Raw genomic sequence first — 20,129 nt, forward strand, 5'->3', positions numbered from 1 at the left:
AACAGTAAATATTTATCCAAGATGTGCAGCTGTTAATGCGATCCAGTCTTCACTCATTGCAAACGGCATCATGATGATGGGTTCATTCAGGAAGGAGCAGAGGCTGGGCGACGTGGGCCCAAAGCATGTGTTCCTTGGTGAGCATCACAGATTGCCCCCATCGCTGGCGGTGTCTGAGCCACTGCAAGGCTTCTGCTGTCTTGAAGGCCTGAGCGCCTCCAGAGATTGCTGTGCATCCCCACTGTGCCTCATAGCGGCCCCGTGCCCTGTGGTGGTGCCTCCACCTTTCTGGCTGACATCCGCTCTGCAACTGTGCCCAGTGCTGCCAGTGTCTCCCTGAGGGGTAGCACAGCAGCTTCTCCCCAGGCAAGAGGGAGTAGTTCCCTGCTGCCCTGGACTGCAAGCCCCAGATCCCGTGTCTGGTGGTCTCTCTAGGCTCTGCTTCCCCAGCTCTCTCAGGACCTCGTGTGCACTGTCAGCTGCTAGTCAGTAAAGAGGAAGCAGGCCACGCAAAGCTACAAAGTAGGAGAGGAAGGTGTGCATTGGTGTCTGCTCTGTCAAGCTCTCAGCTGCGTGCATTTATGGGACATCAACCGGAAGCTTTCTCCTTTCCTCTCGCGCTGCCTTGCTCTGGTGCTGGCAGTCTGGATCCGGCTCACCAAGGGATTCCATCCAGCCTGTGGCAGGTCCTTGGGCAAGCATGGGGGGCAGCCCAGGACGTGGTGTGTGTGGCTGGTCCCGCTGCCCCCGGGTGCAAGAGGGGCTGGGGTGGCATGGTGGCTGGATTCAGCTTCCTGGCACCGGTGGCTCCTTATGGCTGTTGCTGCCAGTGTTGCTGCTGTTGCCGGACCCAGCCCGTCTTCCTTGCACCCACTACCAGGGGCAACAGATGCAGCAGGCAGGTGGACTGGCAAGGTCTCCTAGGACCCCCGTGGAGGGTGCACTCAGATGGGATGGGGCTGTGGGCAGGCGGGCAGGAAGCGGCATCCAGGAAGGGGCCAGGCGGGCCGGGCTGGGGTCACGGAGCAGTGACAGCGCAGTGCTGGGACAGAGTCATGATCTGCTTCCCACATGACCCTTCCCACAGAATTGGCACCTGTTGCAGGGATATGTGGGAAGCGAGTCGTGGCTCTACCCCAGCCCCTGGCCCCGCACTGTAACCCCTCGTGATCCTGGCCCTGGCCCCGGCCCCCTCCATAGCCAGGCTTATGGTCCAACTCCCTACACACTGCAGAGCGGAAGGGAGCAAGCAAGTTAGAAAGGAGCATTTCAGGGTCAGCCGCTGGGGTGTAGCATGAGAGCTTTGCATTTCCCCAGCTCAGTTCAGCTCAGCTCAGCTCAGCTCAGCACAGGGAGAGCTCTGGTTTCATCAGGAGTCCTCCAGAGCCATCACGAGTCACAAAGCCGGGGACTCACCGGGTTTGTTTTGGTTTTTTCCCCAGGTTCACGGTGTCTGTTTGCATGCCTGTGGGACTGGTCTTTCCCAACCCCGGCCACAGGAATGCGCAGGTGTGCTGGGAACAGCTGCACACCCTTCCCCTGCTGCACCCTCTTGGCAGCTCGCCCTTTGTCTCCCAGCGCCTGGGGAAGTGGCCAGGCAGGACCCGTAAAGATGCCGTAGCCATGCTTGCTTCCTCGGCTTGCTGAGAGCCCTGGCCAGAGCACGGCTAGAGTCTCCAGCTCAGAATTTGACCACTGCTGCCTGGGAATAACACAGGGCCCATCTCTCTTTCCAGGAGGGGTGTCTAGGAACAGGGGCCGTGTAGCAATTGGATGAGCATTAATGAGGTGTGAACAGCTGAGAGGTGTAAACAGCTGTCCTCACTCTGGTCAGCAGAGAGGCTTAAATTGTAAACGATTTGGAAGGACTGATGCCATTTGCAGTGTTAAATAGCTGCCCCCTTCCCCACCAGCATCTTGGCTGGCTCATTGATAGCAAGGTTAAAAACAGTGCGCTGTCCTGGTGCAGCTCCACAGGCAGTCTTTTGGCTGGAATTTGCCCCATCTCTCAGTGGTGGGTGCTCTGGAAGCACAGGGAAGGAAAGGCAAAGGGAGGAAACAGCAACGAACTCTGAATTTGGTCAGTCAGAGGGGGATCAGAGAGCAGTGAATGATTAAAGGGCCGATGACAGCAAGAGACGAGGGGCTCAGCTTGAGCTCATGGAAGGAAGGTCAGGAAGTGACTTAATCTTTAAGTACCTGCTTGAGGAACAGAAATGTAAGGGCAGCTCTGAACAAAGATGTAACTAGAGCCAAGGGCTGGGAGCGGAAGTGGATAAGCTGGGACCGAGAGCAAGGGGCGCATCGCTAGCAGCATGGCTACTCACCCGGTGAAGCAGCTTGTCAAGGGCTCAGGTACGCTCTCCATCCTGGACACGCGGGAACGGTCTGCACTCATGCTGAGTGGAGTTTGTCCCAGCTGGTCCCCGGCCCACTTCATACAGGGGTCGGGTTGGAGGCTGCAGCAGTCCCCTGGCTGCATGTGTCCATCAGAGGAAGGTGTTTGCAGAAGGCACATGTCCTGCACAGAGGCAGGACCAGGGATCTGCGGGTGGGGAGCAGAAGCCTTCGGCACTGTCCCTCGCCGGAAGCAGTCGCTGCGCTCCGATGTCAGCAGGGTTGGAATAAGCCTGTCTCTGGAAGCCCTGACAAATCCTTCGTGGGCATGGTCTGCCCCACAGCACAGCCCTGGGGATGCTGGTGTGTCTCCTGCTGAGAGAAGCCCTTGAGATCGGGTTTCCCCTCCCTTGCCCCTTACAAAAAAAGCACTGCTGTCTCTGCTCCGCTTAACAGAGCCGGCAGGTCCTCCCTCTTCTCCCTGACTCTGCCTTGGTTTGTTTTCCACCGTGGTGGATCTTGGTGCATAAAGAGGAGATGGGCAGAGAGCTGGGCAGCCACTGCCCCTGCTGCTCCATCCTAGGCTCTTCCTGCAGCCCTTACAGTTTTGCTGCCGTCTGTAATCCTAATGTCCAGCCCCTGGCTTGCCTTGCCTTGCTACTGTGATGTCTGGTGGCTGCGGGGCCAGTGTATTTCATTCTTGTGCTGCACTGAAGCTGGTTGCTGAGGCTGTGGTCTCTACCTTTGCTTCGGTGCGCTGCAGCCTTCCCTGCGAAGCTGGAGGTCCTCGTGGGAAGGCCCTGCCGAGCTAGTCGAGTTACGTCAGAGCAGAAGACCGTGAGGCCCTCTGCGGCCAGCGGTGCAGCAATCCTGCTCCCCCCACGGTAGCGTGACAGCCAGTGCTGCGGGTGACTGGGATTGAATAACCGCATTCCTGGCAGGGTGGGGAGAGCTGGGAGGCTCTCGGGGAGCTGCACGAGGGTGCGTCCAGGTTTGTAACTGCCCCTTCTTTCTCTGGCTCATTTCCTCCTCTTGCCCCGCGCCCTCCCCATTTCAGGTGGAATCGGTTTTGCTTGAGGCCCATTGCTTCTGCCCAGCTGTTCGGAGAGCCACGGCCTCCTCGACACAAACCCTTTGTTCTCGAGAAGTTTCATGTCCCCAACCCTGCGCTTCCAGAGCACCCACCACTGAAAGGGCAGGAATCCCCCGTGGCCACAGGTCCCAGCTCCAGGCTGTCCTGCACCGGTTGCATAGATTCATAGATGTTTGGGTCAGAAGGGACCTCAGCAGATCATCAAGAACGACCCCCTGCCCTGGGCAGGAGAGAGCACTGGGGTAAGACAACCCCAGCCAGGTGCATGTCTAACCTGATGCATCCTTCATCCCTCCCACACCCTGCATTGCACACAGGTGCCAAGCCCCCCTGTCTGGTTGGACTCGGAGGCCTGTAGAGCCATGTCCTGCACACCAGATACAGCGCGTCCTGCGAGGAGTGGGCAGTGGCCCTTCCTCCTGCAGCACCTCCCTCTGGCTGATCCCAGGAGCCTGGCATTGGATTTGTGCACTGTCCATCCCGCCTTCCTCCCCGTGGGCTCTTGCAGGCAGAGCTTGGCTCCCCGTGCTGTCTCCCTGCTGGGCTGAGCACCCTCGGCTTTGTGGCCAGCGCACCCAGCTCTGCCCAGGCCTCTTGGGGCAGGAGGGAGTAGCCAGGAGGAGCCTTCTCTGTTATCCAGGCCAATACTCAGAGCAAGACAGGAGCAAGATGCACAGTCTTGCCCAGCAGCTGCCCACTTTGGGGTGTCCTGTCTTCTCAGGGTGCCGTGCAGCATGCAGGAGGCCAGGGGCAGGTCTGGCTGGCCCCAGGGCCCTCTGCCATATCCTTCTCCCCATTTTTGTTGCCTCCTTTAAGCCTGTGGGTGATGTGCTGTGGCAGCACGATTTTGAAGGGGCTTTGTAATGCCATTAGCAGCATCTGCCCCCATCTTCCCATCCGCCTCGTATCACAGGCCTCGCACTGTGAGGGCTTGGGTTGTACTGTTGTGTGTTCCTGTGGTGCCTGGCAGGATGGGGGCTCCTTGTCGCTGTGTTCTGTGACAAAGGTGGTCTTGGCTTTATGCAAGCTCCTTTTCCAGCCTGGGCCCTGTGCTTCCACGGGAGCGCAGGGCAGGTGATGTATTGTTCATCACAGACAAGGGTGGAAAGGTGGTTAAAGAGCATCCAGGCTTTCTGCCCATTGTCTTGGGGCTATTCAGTGCATGCGGGCTGCACCCCTGACCTCATGCCACCGCCCTGGGCTCCTAACGGGCTGCGGAGCCACACACCTTCCCCAGTGTCTGCTGCTTGTCAGTTATTGTACGTGTCTGCTCTCAGCCCGGAGAGGGCAGGGCAGCCCAGCGGGAAGCCACTGCTTTGGAAGCCTCCCTGAACATCTGCATTCAATCAACCCTGACATCTCTATTAGACATAATAGAGCCCACTTCAGCTGAACGCCAGCAGCCAGGAGCCCGAGGACAGACCGCGCTGCGGATTCCTCTGCCCCGGAGGGTGCTAGCAGCTGGGCAGCAGCTGCCTGTGGTTGGTAATTGCAGTGGGCTGTGCTCCATAGCCTGCCCTGCAGAGCTGGAGAGCCCGACCGCGAAGCTGCAGAGGGAGCACCCGGGTCCATGGTCTGCAGAGCTGAGCCATGGCGGGGGGAAGGCGGGGAGGATTCAAGTTGTCCTGAGCCAGGAAGCAGCTCTGTCAGCTCCTTGGCAGGTGGGAGGATGCCAGGACTCAGACTCCTCTGTAGATCGTGCCCCGTACTCATTCTCTGCTGATCTCCCCCTCTGTTTTCTTTCCAGAACCGGTATAGCGAAGTTGAGAGAGAGGAGACTTGTGAGGAGGAAAGGGAGAGCTGAGGTGTGTCCGTGCAGGCAGCGAGGGACTGCGTCGGAGCAGCTAGTAAGCGAGGGACACAAGGGAGAGTCTTGAGTGCACATGTAGGTAGCCCCATCTGCGCATTGTACCTACCCCAAGCGTTCCAGGAGTGGCAGAGCTGCTCGCCAGCTGTATCTCCACAGGGCCATGCATGCACGCAGGAAAATTATCCCCTCCCCCAACTTCTGTTCCTATTTACCTACAAAACCCACCAGTTTCTCTGCCTCGGTCTCATTCTCAACTGTCTGGGCAAATGCACATCCCAGTCAGGCCCTTGCAGAGGGCACGGCTGCACTGGCCAGCCAGGGTACCAGGAGGCCACAGCCAGAGAGAGCTCAGCACAGACCAGCTCATCTGCTGAGAAGCCGTGTCATTTTGCTCATGTGGGTCTCTGTGCTGCCGTGGCTCGAGCGTCAGCAGCACCTGGAATAACTCGGGCATAGACTCTGTGCTGCCATCACTCCAGGCCAACGCGGGGTGGCTGAGGCCTGCTGCAGTACGCATGTGCATGTTGCCCCTGCCCACGGGTGGTCCACGACAGGTCCCTCTGCAGGCCGTGCTCTGCTGCTGTGTTTGAAGAGTCTCACTTTCCACCTCATCCCGGGGCAGTGCAGGGGCATAGCTGGCTCCCAGCCCCGTGTTGAGGCCCTGGAGCACGGGAGAAAAGAGAGCCTCTGCTTGCTGGTTTGGATGGCTGATGCTGTCCTGCCCACAACGACTGGTACCTATCAGGGGTAGGTTTTCTCCCTCAAGTGCTGAGCTGTTCCTCACGCTCTGTCACCATGGGGAGGAGTTAGAGATAGAGCTGCTCACAAATGGCCAGGGAGTTGTGCAGGGAGCCTGGACACAACCTTCCAGCTGGAGCAGCCACTTGCCCAAGCAGCGGTTTGCATTCACCCTCCCCATGATGTAGCTTCACTGTTCTGGGCTGACCCTGACACACTGTGGGCACCTCCTGTGGAGCAACCAAACACATAGCTGCTGCCCAGAATCACCTTCCTTCCCTGTGGGGTGCCTGCCAGATCACCCCTGTTCCCTAGCCCAGGTCCCCTTCTTCCCTCCTTCAGAGTTCCCCACATTCAGCTGGACATCATGTTGTGCCCATTGCGATCCCTCAGGCCAGCCGAGAGCAGTCTCCTGCCAGCACCATGTTCATTTGGCAGAAGTGCTGGGAGGCCATTCTTAGCAGTCGCTCTGCAGCTCTGGAGCTCCCTCCCCTGCCCCCCAACCCCTCGGGGCTTGACTGAACCCAAGCCCAGGCATCTTCTGGAAGGGCTGTAAAGCCTTTTTATTTGGGCAGGTCTTCACCAGGCAGGTGATGTGCTGGAGTGTAGTATGGGGCATTTGCTTTACTACATATTATTTCATTTTAATACTTTTATCTGTCTTGCTAATGCCTCTGTTTTTCATTGTAAGCTGAGGTTTCAACCTCTGCTGGGGAGGGCAGTGTATGAACCAAATAAATGCATAAATCCACCCAAAACCCCCTCCTCTCCCTGTTCCATGGACTGGCAGGGAAGTGGGGGTGGGCTGGTGTTGTGAATAGACTCATCCCCCATGAAAGTCTCTGCCTATGAAATGTTGGGATCCAAGGTCCAGCTCCCCTGTTTCGGCAGGGAATGGCTAACGGTGCTCTAGGCAATGAGGATCCCCATACATAGCTGCTGGTTTCTCTCCATAGCGGTTTATCTGGCCACCGCTCACCTGTTGTTTGATAAGCATTCTTAATGATAGAAAGACTCCCAGTTGCAGAAATGATGGTACGTTGGTATAGATAATACCTGGAGAAATACAGTGAAGCCTTAGTCATGGGCTTTCCGTGTTGCTCCATAACATCTGCTCTCAAATAGTGGCCAGCACGGCCTCTGGTAGGAGTGGATTTGTAAGCCAAGGTATAATAAGTACTTGAAATAACCCCTGTATGAAATGCACCAAAAACCTCCTCCTTCTTGCTTATTAGAGCTTGTAACTTAAACCCAATTGCTGTTTGTAACTTGAAACCGATTTCTACTTAAAGCCCGGCCCTTTGTGTAGAACCTGCTGGAGACTGAGCTCAGGCAGCAGACGTTTATTGCCTGGACTAGATCAAGTTTGCAAACTTGAGCATGCAGGTTAGAAAATGCCATAATGATGGTTGCTCCAGGCAGTCTCCATTCCAGCCCTTTGTGCCTGTCCTCGTGACAGGACCCCAGAATTGCTTTCCCTGTAAGCCCTGTCCCCTTCCATGCACAAAATGATTTTCATGACTAGGTCTCAGGAGTCATGATTTCTTGTTACCTTCTTCACTTCTCTTTCATAACTGCTTTCTGGCAGCAGAAGGCTCTCACAGATCAGGACCCCAAGGGTTATTCCAGGTCCTGGAGAAATGTGCTTTACAGTTTTGCACCCTCCCTCCCTTCAACCTGCCCCATTCTGCCCTGGTCTCTCTGGGCACTTGTACATGTGATAGGGGTTTAGTCCTTCAGGGTTGCATTCTGTGCCCCTAAATTGAAACGGCAAGTTTTTAATGGAAACGGTGGGTTTTATTTTTCCATCCCTATATATACATCATTGTCCTGGCAGTCGCAGGTGCTTACTGAAGGCAGAAGCCATGAGGGGCCCAATCTTTTTTTTTTCTCACCTTGGCGGAGCTTGTCCACCTCTTCTGCAGCTGGGGAGCGAGCTGCTGGAGGGCCAAGTGGCCCCTGAGCCGCGGGTGGGGCCCAGTCCTTCTCTCCATGGTTGTGGCACCCTCTGGGACCACCCACATGGGCTGCTAGTGGGCTCAGTGCTGCCCCAACTTGGAGGCGCCTGATCCAACTCTTTCCTAAGCCTGTATGGACTTCTGGCACCTCATGTCCCATCCCTACCACCTTCTCCAGCTGCCAGCAAACCCAGCCACCCTCCTGCTGCCTCCCCACACTGCCCCAGGCATCCTGCCAGCCGCGGGCGCTTGCTGAAGGCAGAAGTGGTGAGGGGCCCAATTCTTTTTCAGCAGAACCTTCCCATCTCTCCTGCGCCTGGGGGGACAAGCTGACAGATCAATGGCTGCAACGTTCCAAATTGCAACATTGCAAACTATACTACATTGGGATGTGGTTTAGTTTGTGGTGGTGAAAACTCATTTAAAACCCCCCAAACTCACGTAGGTGTAAAGTCTGATGCCATTAAGCCACACAAAAGGAAATTTTCATCACATATACAAGCACCTTCTCTTCTCAGCCTTGCCCCCTCTGCACTGCTGTCCTCTTTCATGTGAGTCAGGGTATTTCCATTAACATCAGCCCCCAACTTGTCATCTTCCTCCTGGCAGCTGGGGGCAGCAGGGGCACTGAGGACAGAGGAAAGATTCTCCTTGCTCGCTTTTCCAGCAGCCACAGGCCCTGGGGAAGGTTCTGCTTGCCTGGTGTAGCTCTGGGCTGGGGTCTCCCACAAAACCCTGCTCAGCCCCCATGAGTGGTGGTTTTCAGAGGCCAGCAGTTTAGATGGATTTTCCCAGGGACAGACCCAGGCAGGTCTCCAGCACCAAGATGACCCACTGGGATGCTCCCAAGCCCATCCTCTGCCTCATGCCATGGAAGCTCTAGAGCTAATTTTGAGTTTTGTCTTCTCAGCACCAGCCCAATGGGGCCCTGGTTCATGGCTGAAGCTCCAGCATTATTACACAATAGTGGAAACAGGACCCCTGCAATGGCTGTAAGGATCAGCAAAGTGTGAGACAGTGGCCTTGCTCTTGGAAATGACAGAATCATTTTTGCTGAAACTGAAAGAAACGATGTGTCCAGTAGCCTAGTCACAGCATGGAGAATCTTCGTGCGAACTACCCCGCTGGGCAAGGAAACTGCATTATAATGGAGAGCGTTAGGCCACCATGACCACAGACATTCCCTTAGTGAGATGATAATGAGCCATGCGAAGGAGCTCTCTGTAGCAGTCTAATTTTGTTCTTTCATGAGATCACATGTTTAGCTGGTAACAGTGCTGGTGTGGAGGGAGTACACGTAACTGTGTTGTGAGGGGTTGGACTTCGCACCTCGTGGCATTCTGGTTTTATCAGATTAGTCGCATCCAATATCAACAAAACACATGTAAGTGGATTAAGACCTGACTGACTGATGGGTCTCAGAAACAGTCATCAGCACATCGTGATCAATTAGAATTTCTTTCTGCCAGGGTCGGGCCAGACCGGACGCTGTTTAACACATCCATCAGCCATTGGGAGAATGTACATAGAGTCATCACTGGTGACATTTGCAGAGGGCCCAGCAGCTGGAGGCACAATAAGAAATGCTGAGGCCGGGATAGTCAGAGGAGCCCAAACTCCTTGGCTGTCTGGGCCCATTCAGGCAGGCTGCACTGTAATGCCTCCAGATGCAGAGGCTTACATGGCTGGACCTGGCCTGCAGGCTGCACCTACAAACAGGGGCCTGTGTCTGCAAACCACTGTGAACAGTTCACTAAAACATCAGCCCAGTGCTCAGCTGGAAAACGGCAAACCAAATGTTAGGATCTGTTAAAGAGGGAAGTCTGAACAAAATGGGAAGTATTGTGACGCCCTTTTACAAATCCATGATGCATCCGCAGCTTGGATCTGGTGCCCACACCTCAAAAGGGATAGAGAAGAACTAGAGAAGAGGAGCAAGGATGATGAGTGGTGAGGAGAGACTATAGAAGCCAGGCCTGTTCAGTTTGGAAAAGAGATGCTTCAGGGGGGAAACGAGAAAGATTTACAACATTCTAACTGGGGAAAAGAGTAAATAACGATTTACTACTGACTGTCTCACAATGCAAGAACAAGGGGTCACACATGAAAGGAGCAAGCAGTAAGTTTAAAACTAACTAGAGGAAGATCTTTTCCATGCAGCCTGTAATTAGTATGGGACTCTGCCACCAGATGCAGTGGGAAGTGACAGTTTAGCCAGATTCAAAAGGGGTTTGGACACATTTTTAGAGGAACGGGGAATCGGTCACTATTGAGCATGGGAGTGAGAGGCACGGCTTCTGCATCAGAACTGCCTGGACCTTCAATGCTGGAGACTGCAGGGGAAAGATCCAGTCACACTCCCTTCCAGCCTCTCCTCTCTGCCGCCGTGTGACACCAGAGATTGGGCACGACGCACCTGAGGTCTGACCTATAAGTGGCTGTTCTTACATTCCTCTGCATCTTAGGCAGGGTCAAGGGGTTGCAGCAGACACACCGCTTGGTGTGACCTTTTTAGACAAGGCTGGGGCACAGAGGGCCAGTGCTCTCCTAGGGCATGTGAACAGGGGAGCAGCAGCAGGGAGGTGGTCAAGCATCCTGATACAGCATTGGTGAGAGCAGCAGTGTGGCCCAGCGCAGCATCCGTAGGCTGAAGTACGCTGAGAAGTTGGAGGTGGCACAGCACAGTCCGCAGCTGTCGTTTGGGGGCTGGAGACACTGCCTCAGGGTGAGACTTGAAGCCTTCAGGGTGTTTAGCTCATCACAGAGAGGTCTGCACGGTGACTTGCTGCACTGCTGACGTACCTGCGTGGTTGGGCAGGGAAGCATTGAAGTGGAGTGAAGCCCAGGTATCTGCTCTTTTAAGCCAAAATTGCCTGGTTGCTTCCAGCATTGCCCTCTGGTGCCAGACAGGGCACAGCCCAGGGAAGGGGAGGTCCTTTCAAGCTGTACAGCCGAAAGGTAGAGCAGTGATTCTTAGCTGGGTGTCGGGACATCCTTTGAAGGAGGTATGGACCACTATGCAGTGTTAATACTGTGATGCGTGCAAACACTTGCACATGATAAACCCAGAGATTTCCAATGTCATTCCAGCTTGCTGTGGTCTGTCCAAGGTACTTCCCACAGAAGAACTGCTCTTTTATTTTTTCCATAATCAAAAGCTGAGTGAGCCAGCCCTTTCCAGGGGGGCCGGGAGTCAAACAGGGTTGAGACCTACCAGTGTAGAAGCTCCCAGGTTTGCAGAGCAGGATGGACAGGTCTCAGTGGGAGAAGGAGATCCCCGTGGGAGGCTGCTCCGAAGGGCCACAGAGGCTGGAGGAGCCTTGGGTGCTGGCAGAAGAGGATGAGCCCTCAGGTAGGGGACAGGGCCTCCAAAAGACCCAGCCTGGAGCTGGTTCAAGGAGGTGGTTGTGCTGGAGGAGGAGCATGGCAAACTGTACAGCAGTTCAAGGTCTGGGACCAGACCAGACCCTGTGAAGCAGGTGTCCCCTTCCACATTCCCCTTGGGGTGAGGGAACAGTCCTGCTGCCACGCAGGGGAACGAGGACCTGATGGGGAGCCACGTGTGACTGCGGGGTCAGATGCTCATCAGGGCTGCGATGAAGGCACTGCAGCATGCAGACTCCCGGGAGGGGCTGTGCGTTCACCCCAGAGCCTGAGCAGAGGGAGGACCGACCTCTTGCCGGGCCACAGCTGGGTGCTGAAAAGCTCTGGAGCCTCTCAGAGAGGCTGAGTGGGAATCCATGGCCAGAAGCTGAAAGGAGACGATCTCTGGTTGGAAACATGGGGCACATTTTTAACTGAGGGCAGCTCCCAGCAGTGACAAGCCACCCAGGAAGCAGCAGTTTCTCCATCTCTCGGTATTCTGAGATCCAGCCGGGGGGTCTTTCTGGAAGGAGCTTAGCAAAACTCTAGGTACTGGGCTGAGCTGTGGAGTAACGGTGGAAAGCCCCTAGCATGGGCTAGGCGGGAGGTCTCAGTAGCTGATCTGCTGGTGCCTTCTGGCCATCAGTTGGCAGATCTAACCCATTCCCTATAGCTCTCCTGCTTCACGGGGTTAGCACTGAAGATCCCTCCAGGTCTTGCCTTTTCCACACGTGCTGGGAGAGGTGGATAGTGGAGCAGTCACCCATATGTGGGATTCCTGGCATGTTCCTCACAGCACCTGCTCTGCAGAGGATGGCGACTAGATCTGAGCTCCCCCGTGCCCGCAGCCCCTGCGCTCTTCCACTCGCGGCTGTGCAGGGCAGACTGGTCTCCCATAGCTGAATGTGGGGTTGGGGTCTGTGTGTGGAGTACCTGTGTAACAGGGGCGTTGTGCTGCTCTGTTCAAGTCCATCTTTCCGCACCTTGCCAACATCCCCATGCTTTGCTAGATGGAGACATTACTGGGAAGCAACGGTAAATGAAGATGCATAATGCAAGTTAGGTGCACACGTCAACTGTGCAGCTTCCAGGTCCGTCAGGGCCCTCCCTTCGCTGGCTTTATGGAGCACAGGGCTCTGCAGCCAGTCTTTTCCCCACATGAGGAATAAAAAGCACCAGTGGGCTGCGTTCCCAGAACCAGGAAGACACGTGGCCAAATACAGTGGCCGGTATGAAAAGCAGCCAGCCAAGAACTCGCTCTGCTTTGATTCAAATTATCCTGGATTTGGTCTTAGTGATTTGGGGAAGAACAGAAGCTTTTGTAGAGGCAAATTGAAGTGACAGTCCCAGACCTGGGGCAACTGCACACATCATTTAAATGCTTGCAGGGAGCTCCTGCACTTGCTGGGGACATCTACATCTGCTGTCCCACTCATTGGCAGTGGAGGCATCTCCTCAAGCTGTGAGTGCACCAGAGAAAGGGGGAGCGAGAACTGGTGTCCTCCCTGCGCTCTGAGAAGGCGAGGGCAGAGGTGTCTTAATCCGACTGCTGTGTTTCCTTGTTGGTTTTTGTGTTCCCTAGAGCGCAGCTGATGGGTTTTGGAAGTCCGTGGCAACCCGCGTCCCAAGAGAACCTCATGAGATCCGCATCCTGAACCCTTACTTCATCCAAGAGGCAGCTTTCAGCTTCATCGGACTGCCCTTCAACAACGGCCTGATGGGCAGAGGGGTAGGTGCAAGGTGGGGCCAGCAGGACTGAGGGCAGGGGCAAGAAAGCTGACCCTGGCACTTGGCTTTTTGTCTTCTGCTGGTGGAAGGGAAAATGCACAGCAGGTGGGCAGCGGCCAGAGAAGAATTGGCCGGAGCTTTGTAACGTTGCAGAGAGTGCCCTAGTTCCCCTGTGTCACCGAGGCAGCGTGTGGCCTGCAGTCACGACTATGCCACAATTCTGCACGTGCCCAAGGGGAGAGACTTCAGGCTGCCCGTGTAGCCACAGCCTGGGCGTGTCCTGACCCCCGCGTGCTTTCCCAGACAGCCGTCATATTACATTCATTCCCTTTCTCCCTCCCGCCTCATGGCCCTCTTACCCACCCGTGGCTCCATGTCCCAGTCTCCACCGCTCGGGCTGATGAGACCAGTCCTAGCCTCTCTGCCCGGCAGCAAATCATCAGACTCCTCCACGCTCTCAGTCCTGCCCAGCCCAGCTCCTCATCTGTGCTGTCCTGCCCCTTCCCACTGGCTTCCCATCACCCCCCCGCAGTTAGGTGCCCAGCTGGCTGGTGGTGTCACAGAGCCAGGGTCAGGGAAAGTCATGCTCCACGGGGATGAATTCTTCAAGGACTTTAGCTGCTAACATTGAAGGCCCTGCTGAGCATGGGAGACTTCAGTTTTTCAAGGACTTGTAGCGGTCACGTCTGGGCAGACTTTCCCAGGGCTGTACCCAAAATGAAGATCTCAACCCTGCCAAACTCAAGGCCCCGCTCCACAGCCTGTTTGCGTGCGTGTTGGCTCCTAGCACGTGCTGCTTTGTCTGAGAATTCGCGTCTCCCAGCAAAGGCTGCGTTGCTGTGATCCTGCCGGGTCTTTGGGCTTCTGGCTTTGCTGGGGTGAGAGGACTCCCAGTGACTGTTCTTTTATTGCTGGGAATTCACTGACTTTGTTCCTGGAAATCTTCCTGGCTCCTGTGTTTTGGAAGGGGGCAAGTAGCAGCTGCCAACCTCTCCTCTCTGGGCCATTCATTACCTGGTTGCCCTCTAACAACCCCAGTCCCTTCACTCTCTCCAGGACAGAGCTTTTACCTGTCCCTAATTTTTGTTGCCTAACCTCGCTGAATCTCTGCTACTCTTGCTCCTTCCTTCATGAGGGGGTAGCCCAGGCCAGGGTCGCCCTGCAGGGGAGGGCCCTCGTGGAGTGGTGTCCCCTGCACGTGTCCTGTCTGGGAGGAAGGAGGAACGTCACTTGTATCCCGGGGACGCCCTGTCCTGCCTTGCCTCATCCACCTGTCACGACTTGATGGGGTAGGACCTTGTGCCTGGGCTAGGACAGGCTCTGGTGGACGGACTCCCCAAGGGGGTGGCGAGCAGCCGCGCAGCACTCCAGCACATGTAGTGTTGGGAGGGAAACCACGGCAGGTGCAACAGCTCCTGTGAGCTGCTTGTTGAGTCCTGTTTCTTCACCTTGCAGCCACTAGTCCTCAGTGCATCAGTGCAGAGAGCAATAAAGCCAGTTACAAATCTTTGACCGGCCTCGGTCTGAGTCCTGAGCCAAATCTTCCAGTGCCCCTTTGTTCTCCGTACTGTCCCCAGTCAAGCATGTGGCACCGTGCTGGGACTTACTGCCGCTGCTGGGGCCTGGGTTGGCCGCCCTCCGTGCGGGAGTTCAGCCGGACCAGAGCAGGGCTGCTGCGTGCACTCAGACTGGGGCGGCTTATGGCATCATTTCCCATGCTGTGAAATAGGAGTCAGTTATTTTGACACACCGGGGGTGAGGTGCTTGGGTCCGGTCCAAGCACAGTGAGGCAGACGCTGGAGGTAGGGAACGGCTCCTTCCAGCATGACACAGCAAACACGCCAGGCAGAGGAGCTGCAGATGAGTCCAGCCACGGAGAACAGCTCATCTGCGGGGGCTCAGGCACCCCCAGCAGTGTGCAGCTGTGCATGCACATCCGTGCTGGGAACACACGGCTCCTGCCCCAGCCTTCCCCCCACTAGACGTCCATTGCCCCTGCCCCTCCGTGCTTGCCCTCCAGAGGAGCGGGGCCATTGCCCTGGGGAGGGCTGGGAGCTACCAGGCTTTGCCTTTATTTTCTCTGGATTTGTTTTTATTCTTGCACGCATGATCTGACTGCCCAGAATATTACATGTAATCTACGAGCAGAGGAGAGGAGCCGGAAATGAGAAGGCTGTGAATGGACGTTTATGAGGTTGCAATAGGCTGTCCAACACACGTCAGATTGGAAAACCAAGAGGGCTTAATTGAAACCTGATGTTTGGCTTCAGGAGAGTCTGTCTGGGCATGGAAAGGAGATGGTTTATGAGGCTTGAAGAAAAGCAGTCGTTGCCCATGACCTCTATGCGGTCTCTCCGTCCTCCCGGGGGCTGAGGCAGGGCAGCAAGAACCGTGCGGGTGCAGGCAGGGTACGTGGCTGGCCAGGCCAGGACTGGGCTGTAATGGTGACTGCACCGATCGAGGGGTGGCCTTGGCACCCGTGCTGCCGAAAGTTGGTGTGGGAGGGACGGGGGCTGGGGAGCAGAGCGACAGCAGACGGCACGTGTTCAGACTTTCCCAGGGCAGTCTGCTCGGAGCACGTTGGCGCCCAGCCCTTCCCCACACGAGGGGCTGCCAGGCAGGCCTTGTTTGGAAGCCTAGTTGAGGTTGACGGGCTCCTTCTTAACTGGGCCCAATGCAGCCTCCTTGTGAAGGGCAGCAAGTTCCGCTCTGCTCAGCTTCTAAGGCTGAAACGAGCATCAGGGCTCCTGGCGCGCCACATATGGAAGTGATGTGCAGCCAATTAACTTTGTGGTTTGAGGGCTTTTCTGCACGGCTGAGGAGAGCAAGTAGAACCGCTCACGGCTGATCTCCAAGAGCTTCTCCCGGGAGCTAACAAAGGGGAGCACAGGCCCTTCCTCCCTGTCAGATTATGTGAAGTGAGCCAGATGGATCTGGAGGATGCAACCGGGGACAAGGCCGAGGGTGTTGGGTTTGCACCTGCGGCCCTGGGAGCGGCAGCCAGGACTCAGACCGGAGCACGCTCTCCTGCTGGCCAGGATGCCAGCTGGGCACCCACCATGGACAACAGCCAGGCTTTCCAGTCACTGGTTGTGGGGGTTCATCTGGTAGCCCTGTCATCTGGGGCTGGGCAAACCACTGCAAAATGGACAGTCTCCTGGGTTGTAGGGGCTGCGCCCAGGGTTTCTGGCAGCCCCGCTCCCTCCCACCCCACAGGAGCCCTGCTGAGTGCCTGTAGGGCTGGCCAAAGTAGGGGAGACGGGCACGTCCTGGAGTGTCATCCCTCAGGAAAGCGGTGGGAATTCAAGCTGATCCTCGTACCTATACCTCCAGCAAGCTGCACCCACAGGTGGCACAGGAAGGCCTGGGGCTTTCCAGTCCTGCTCGTGCCATGATCTGTGATCCGGGCAGGGGGGGTGAGTCGCTGCCTCCTGCCCTGGATGCAGTCACCAGGTGCGCATGTTCTTGGCTGGGTCCGAGGGACGTCCATGCTGACCGAGGCAGCCTGGCATGCGACAGGCTCAGCTTCTGACCTAACACAGATAGCATCGGTCCTCAAACGGCGGTTGCCACAGTGCTGCAGGCGGAGAAGGGGCACGTGTCCGTTGCTGCACGAGGCGACCGGCACACCTCGCTCTCATCTGTGACCGGGGCTCCAAGGCCCTTGCGGCAGTGCCAGGCCTGGTGTCTGGCTCCGCACGCGCTGCTGGCCTGTGGATCTGCACACGATCTGCCAGAACATCCTATGAAACAAAACCCTACTGCCCGGAGCTGCAGGCTAACCCTCCGCTCTGTCCCGTGGTGGAAATTAGGAGTTGCGTGGATGCGCTGAATCTGCACGTGTGGCCCTGAAGTTCCTTTCTGCTAAACCTGCTGATCCCATCCTGTATAGTTTTACTTTAAGCTTGCAAGATGTTCTGCACCTGCCAGTCTGGCAGCGCTCCTGCTTGTACCTGGGGCTGGAGTCACTTATATGTGAAGGCTCTGGGACAGGCAGCAGAAATGACTGCGCAAGATCTGCAGAGCTGAAAGGGTGTAAAACCATCTTGCTGAAGGTGTTGCCCTGCACCAGCGCAGCTTCAGCCTCACAGAGCTGTAAACTGGCGCGTTTTGAGTGGATTTAGCACCTCAGGCAAGCTCTGGCAGCCCCAGAGTTGACCTTTGGAGCTGGATAGTCAGCGCTTCCTGCGCCAAACCTGCTTCCCTGGCTCTGCAGCTATGGCCAGACTGGGCAGGCAGCCCCCAGGGTGCCGTAGTGCTTCCTGCCGGCGACCATGGTTCGTTGCAGGACAGGTTTGCATCGCACCGTGGAATTGCAGGAAATGAGGGTTGAAGGGAGCTCAGGAGTTGCTTCTAGTCCAACCTCTGCTCCAAGCAGGACCAGCCCCAACTACGTCATCCCAGCCAAGGCTTTGTCTACCCAGGGCTTCAAAACCACCAAGAATGGAGACTCCGCTACCTCTCTGGGGAGCCTCTTGTAGTCCTTCACCACCCTCCTAGTGAATTTTTTTTTCCTAATATCCAACCTCAGCTTCCCTTGCTGCAGCTTGAGCCCATTGCTCCTTGTTTTGTCATCTGCCCCCAGAGACCAGTCCAACTCCATTCTCTTTGCAGCCCCCCTGCAGGGAGTTGAAGGCTGCTATTCAGTCCCCCTCGGTTGTCTCTTTTGCAGACTCAGACAGCTCAGTTTCCTCAGCCTCTCCTAAGTCCTGTGCCACAGGCTCCAACCATTTCTGTCTGCTGGACTATCTCCAAAGTGTGCACATCCTTTCTGTCATGGGGGCCCACGACTGGACACAGGACTCCAGATGTGGCCTCTCCAGTGCTGAACAGATAAGAAGAATCACTGCCCTTGATCTGCTGGCAGTGCTCCTACCGATGTGGCCCAGGATGCCATTGGCCTTCCTGCCAACAAGGGCACACTGCTGGCTCCTGCTCAGCTCCTGTCCCCCCCAGGTCCTTTCCTGCAGAGCTGCTGCCCAGCCCATCACCCCCAGCCTGCACCGGTGCAGGGGATTGCTCCCTCCTGACTGCAAGACTTTGCACTTGTCCTTGTTGAACCTCATGAGAACACCATGGCCATGCTGAGCTCTTCTTTCCAGGCAGTGGCTGTGGCTTTTACCACCCACTCGCTTTCTCCATTGTGATCCCTGCCAGTGTGCAAGGGCAGAAGCAGTGCAAGGACAGGAGTAGTGGGACCTGCATCCTGCGTTGCTCTGGTTTCACTGGCAGTTCCCTTTTGTGCTGTGGGGAGCTGGGTTAGCAGGCTCCAAGCTGCCCAGCCGGCCTCAACCTGTGGACCACGCTGAGGAGGCTACGTCGATCCCACTCCATCGGCACCAACCACATCGGCTGAGTGGCAGGGGGTGTGAGCGCACCCGTGCCCTGCTGCACAAAGTCAGCTGCAACGTTTCAGGCTGAGGAGGTAGCTTGCATGGAGCGAGCCCAGCGTGCCCCAGGCAGCACCATCAGGCATTGTAACGGAGCAGTAGATATGCACCCTAAGCATGTGCAGAGATCCTTTCTCCCCCTCTCCTCCGCATCCTGCTGCCATCAGGGCATTGCTGCTCTCTGCCCAGGATGCTCCAGGATGACAGAGGCCTCACACTTCAGTGCACAAGTCCTGTGGATGGGCCCAGGTCACAAGGGGAGAAAGCAATGGGCTCTTTCTCTTTCAGTTAGATGGTAAAACTAGACTCCCTGGGGGCATCGCACTGCATCCCTTCTCCTTTGGTGGACCATTCCCTGCTCTCCGCCACCAGACCTCTAAGGTGATTAAGGAGAGTGCTCCCGGTCACAGCAAGGGATAAGTCAGGAGAGGGAGAAGCAAAGCTGCTCCGCTTTGCCTGTCTCCAAGACCAGACTGTGGTGACAGCGGGTGCAGGGATCTCTGCACCAGGCATCAGCCACAGAAGCAAGCGCCTGGGCTGCTGGCTCCGGCTGCAGGGACCACGGCTGCATCCACACCTGGTGCATCACTGGTGCTTCCAGGTGGTGCTGGCCGTCTCTGCAGGGTGCAGGTAGGAAAGGAAAGGGGGCAGCACCTGCAGCACAGGAGGGCAGCTCACCCCTCGGGCTAGTTCCCATAAACGCACGAGCATCTGAAAGAAAAGTCCAAGGGTGTTTTGTTATTGTAGGATGTGGTAGTGATGCATGGTCCCGTTTGCACCGCTCATGTGTGCTCCAAAGGCTTTACAGATACCACGTGATCACGTTTGCCAGCTGTACCCAGAATAACACGAGGGGAGGAGGGAATTTTTTGGGGTGCACAGTTTTTTCCGCAGGAGAATTCCGTGCAACATTCAGTTAATGCATCAGTTGTAGCCAACATTAATGTCGTGTTGCAATTGTGATTTCCAGCAGCAAATTTGGTAACAATGCCCTATTCTTCAGAGAAGGCAGTCACAGCCGCAATAATCCATCTCTCTTCCGCATAACGAGGTAAAACCCCAGAAGCGACTGGAATCCATTTAGCCCCATAGGGTGTCAGGTATTTCTGAAAACAGATTTACAGCAATAATTTCCTGCCAGCCTAAAAGGCGGTGACACTACAGTGACCCTGGCACGAAATTGAAAGCAGCTAGACTTCCCCTGCAGCGAGGGAAATGCAGCGCTGTCCCCTCCCTAGCAAAGCCTTAGGCCAGAGGGGTGGAAGTCACGGGGCCACTGAGCCTGCGGTGTGTGGGGCTGGGGTTGCCGTGATGCCCCAGCAAGTGTGTGAGAAGCAAGGGTTTTTCTCATTGCCTTCATGGAGCAGAGATGAGAAGAGCTGCCACTGGGCCTGGGGGTGTGGGACACGCAGCTTCTGCGTCTGTAAGACTGGAAGAAGTGCTCTGCTGGGGAGGACCGATGGTCTGTCTAGCCTGGCCTCCTCGCTGTAATGCTGGCAAGGACTGGATGCTTTGGAGGACGAGGACAAGAACCAGGGCAGCAGGTGTGTAGGGGAAAGATCAGAGGTGCCTTCATCGTCTCACATCCCCAGGATAGAGCCGCTCTTTTCTTAGCAGGGCAAAGAAGCATGGAGATGCCGCGAGCTCTGTGGCCCGGCCAGGGCAGCATTAAAATACCGGTGGGAAGAATTCCCCAGAGAGCCCCATGGTTG

General features: G+C 56.2%; 1 protein-coding gene across 9 annotated transcripts in view; it reads left to right on the plus strand.

Annotated features, from left to right (window-relative positions):
* The window catches only part of ST3GAL3 (ST3 beta-galactoside alpha-2,3-sialyltransferase 3), a 245,686-nt gene that overhangs the window by 209,544 nt on the left and 16,013 nt on the right, over positions 1–20,129 (plus strand). For all 9 annotated transcript variants that reach the window (XM_019531293.1, XM_019531289.1, XM_019531295.1 and 6 more), the window contains one exon: positions 12,882–13,028. In XM_019531293.1, the coding sequence (XP_019386838.1) occupies positions 12,882–13,028 (147 nt within the window). The remainder of the gene's footprint in view (positions 1–12,881; positions 13,029–20,129) is intronic.

This window comes from Crocodylus porosus, unplaced genomic scaffold (assembly GCF_001723895.1).
Source record: "Crocodylus porosus isolate Cpor-Errol unplaced genomic scaffold, CroPor_comp1, whole genome shotgun sequence".
NCBI classification, from domain to species: domain Eukaryota; kingdom Metazoa; phylum Chordata; order Crocodylia; family Crocodylidae; genus Crocodylus; species Crocodylus porosus.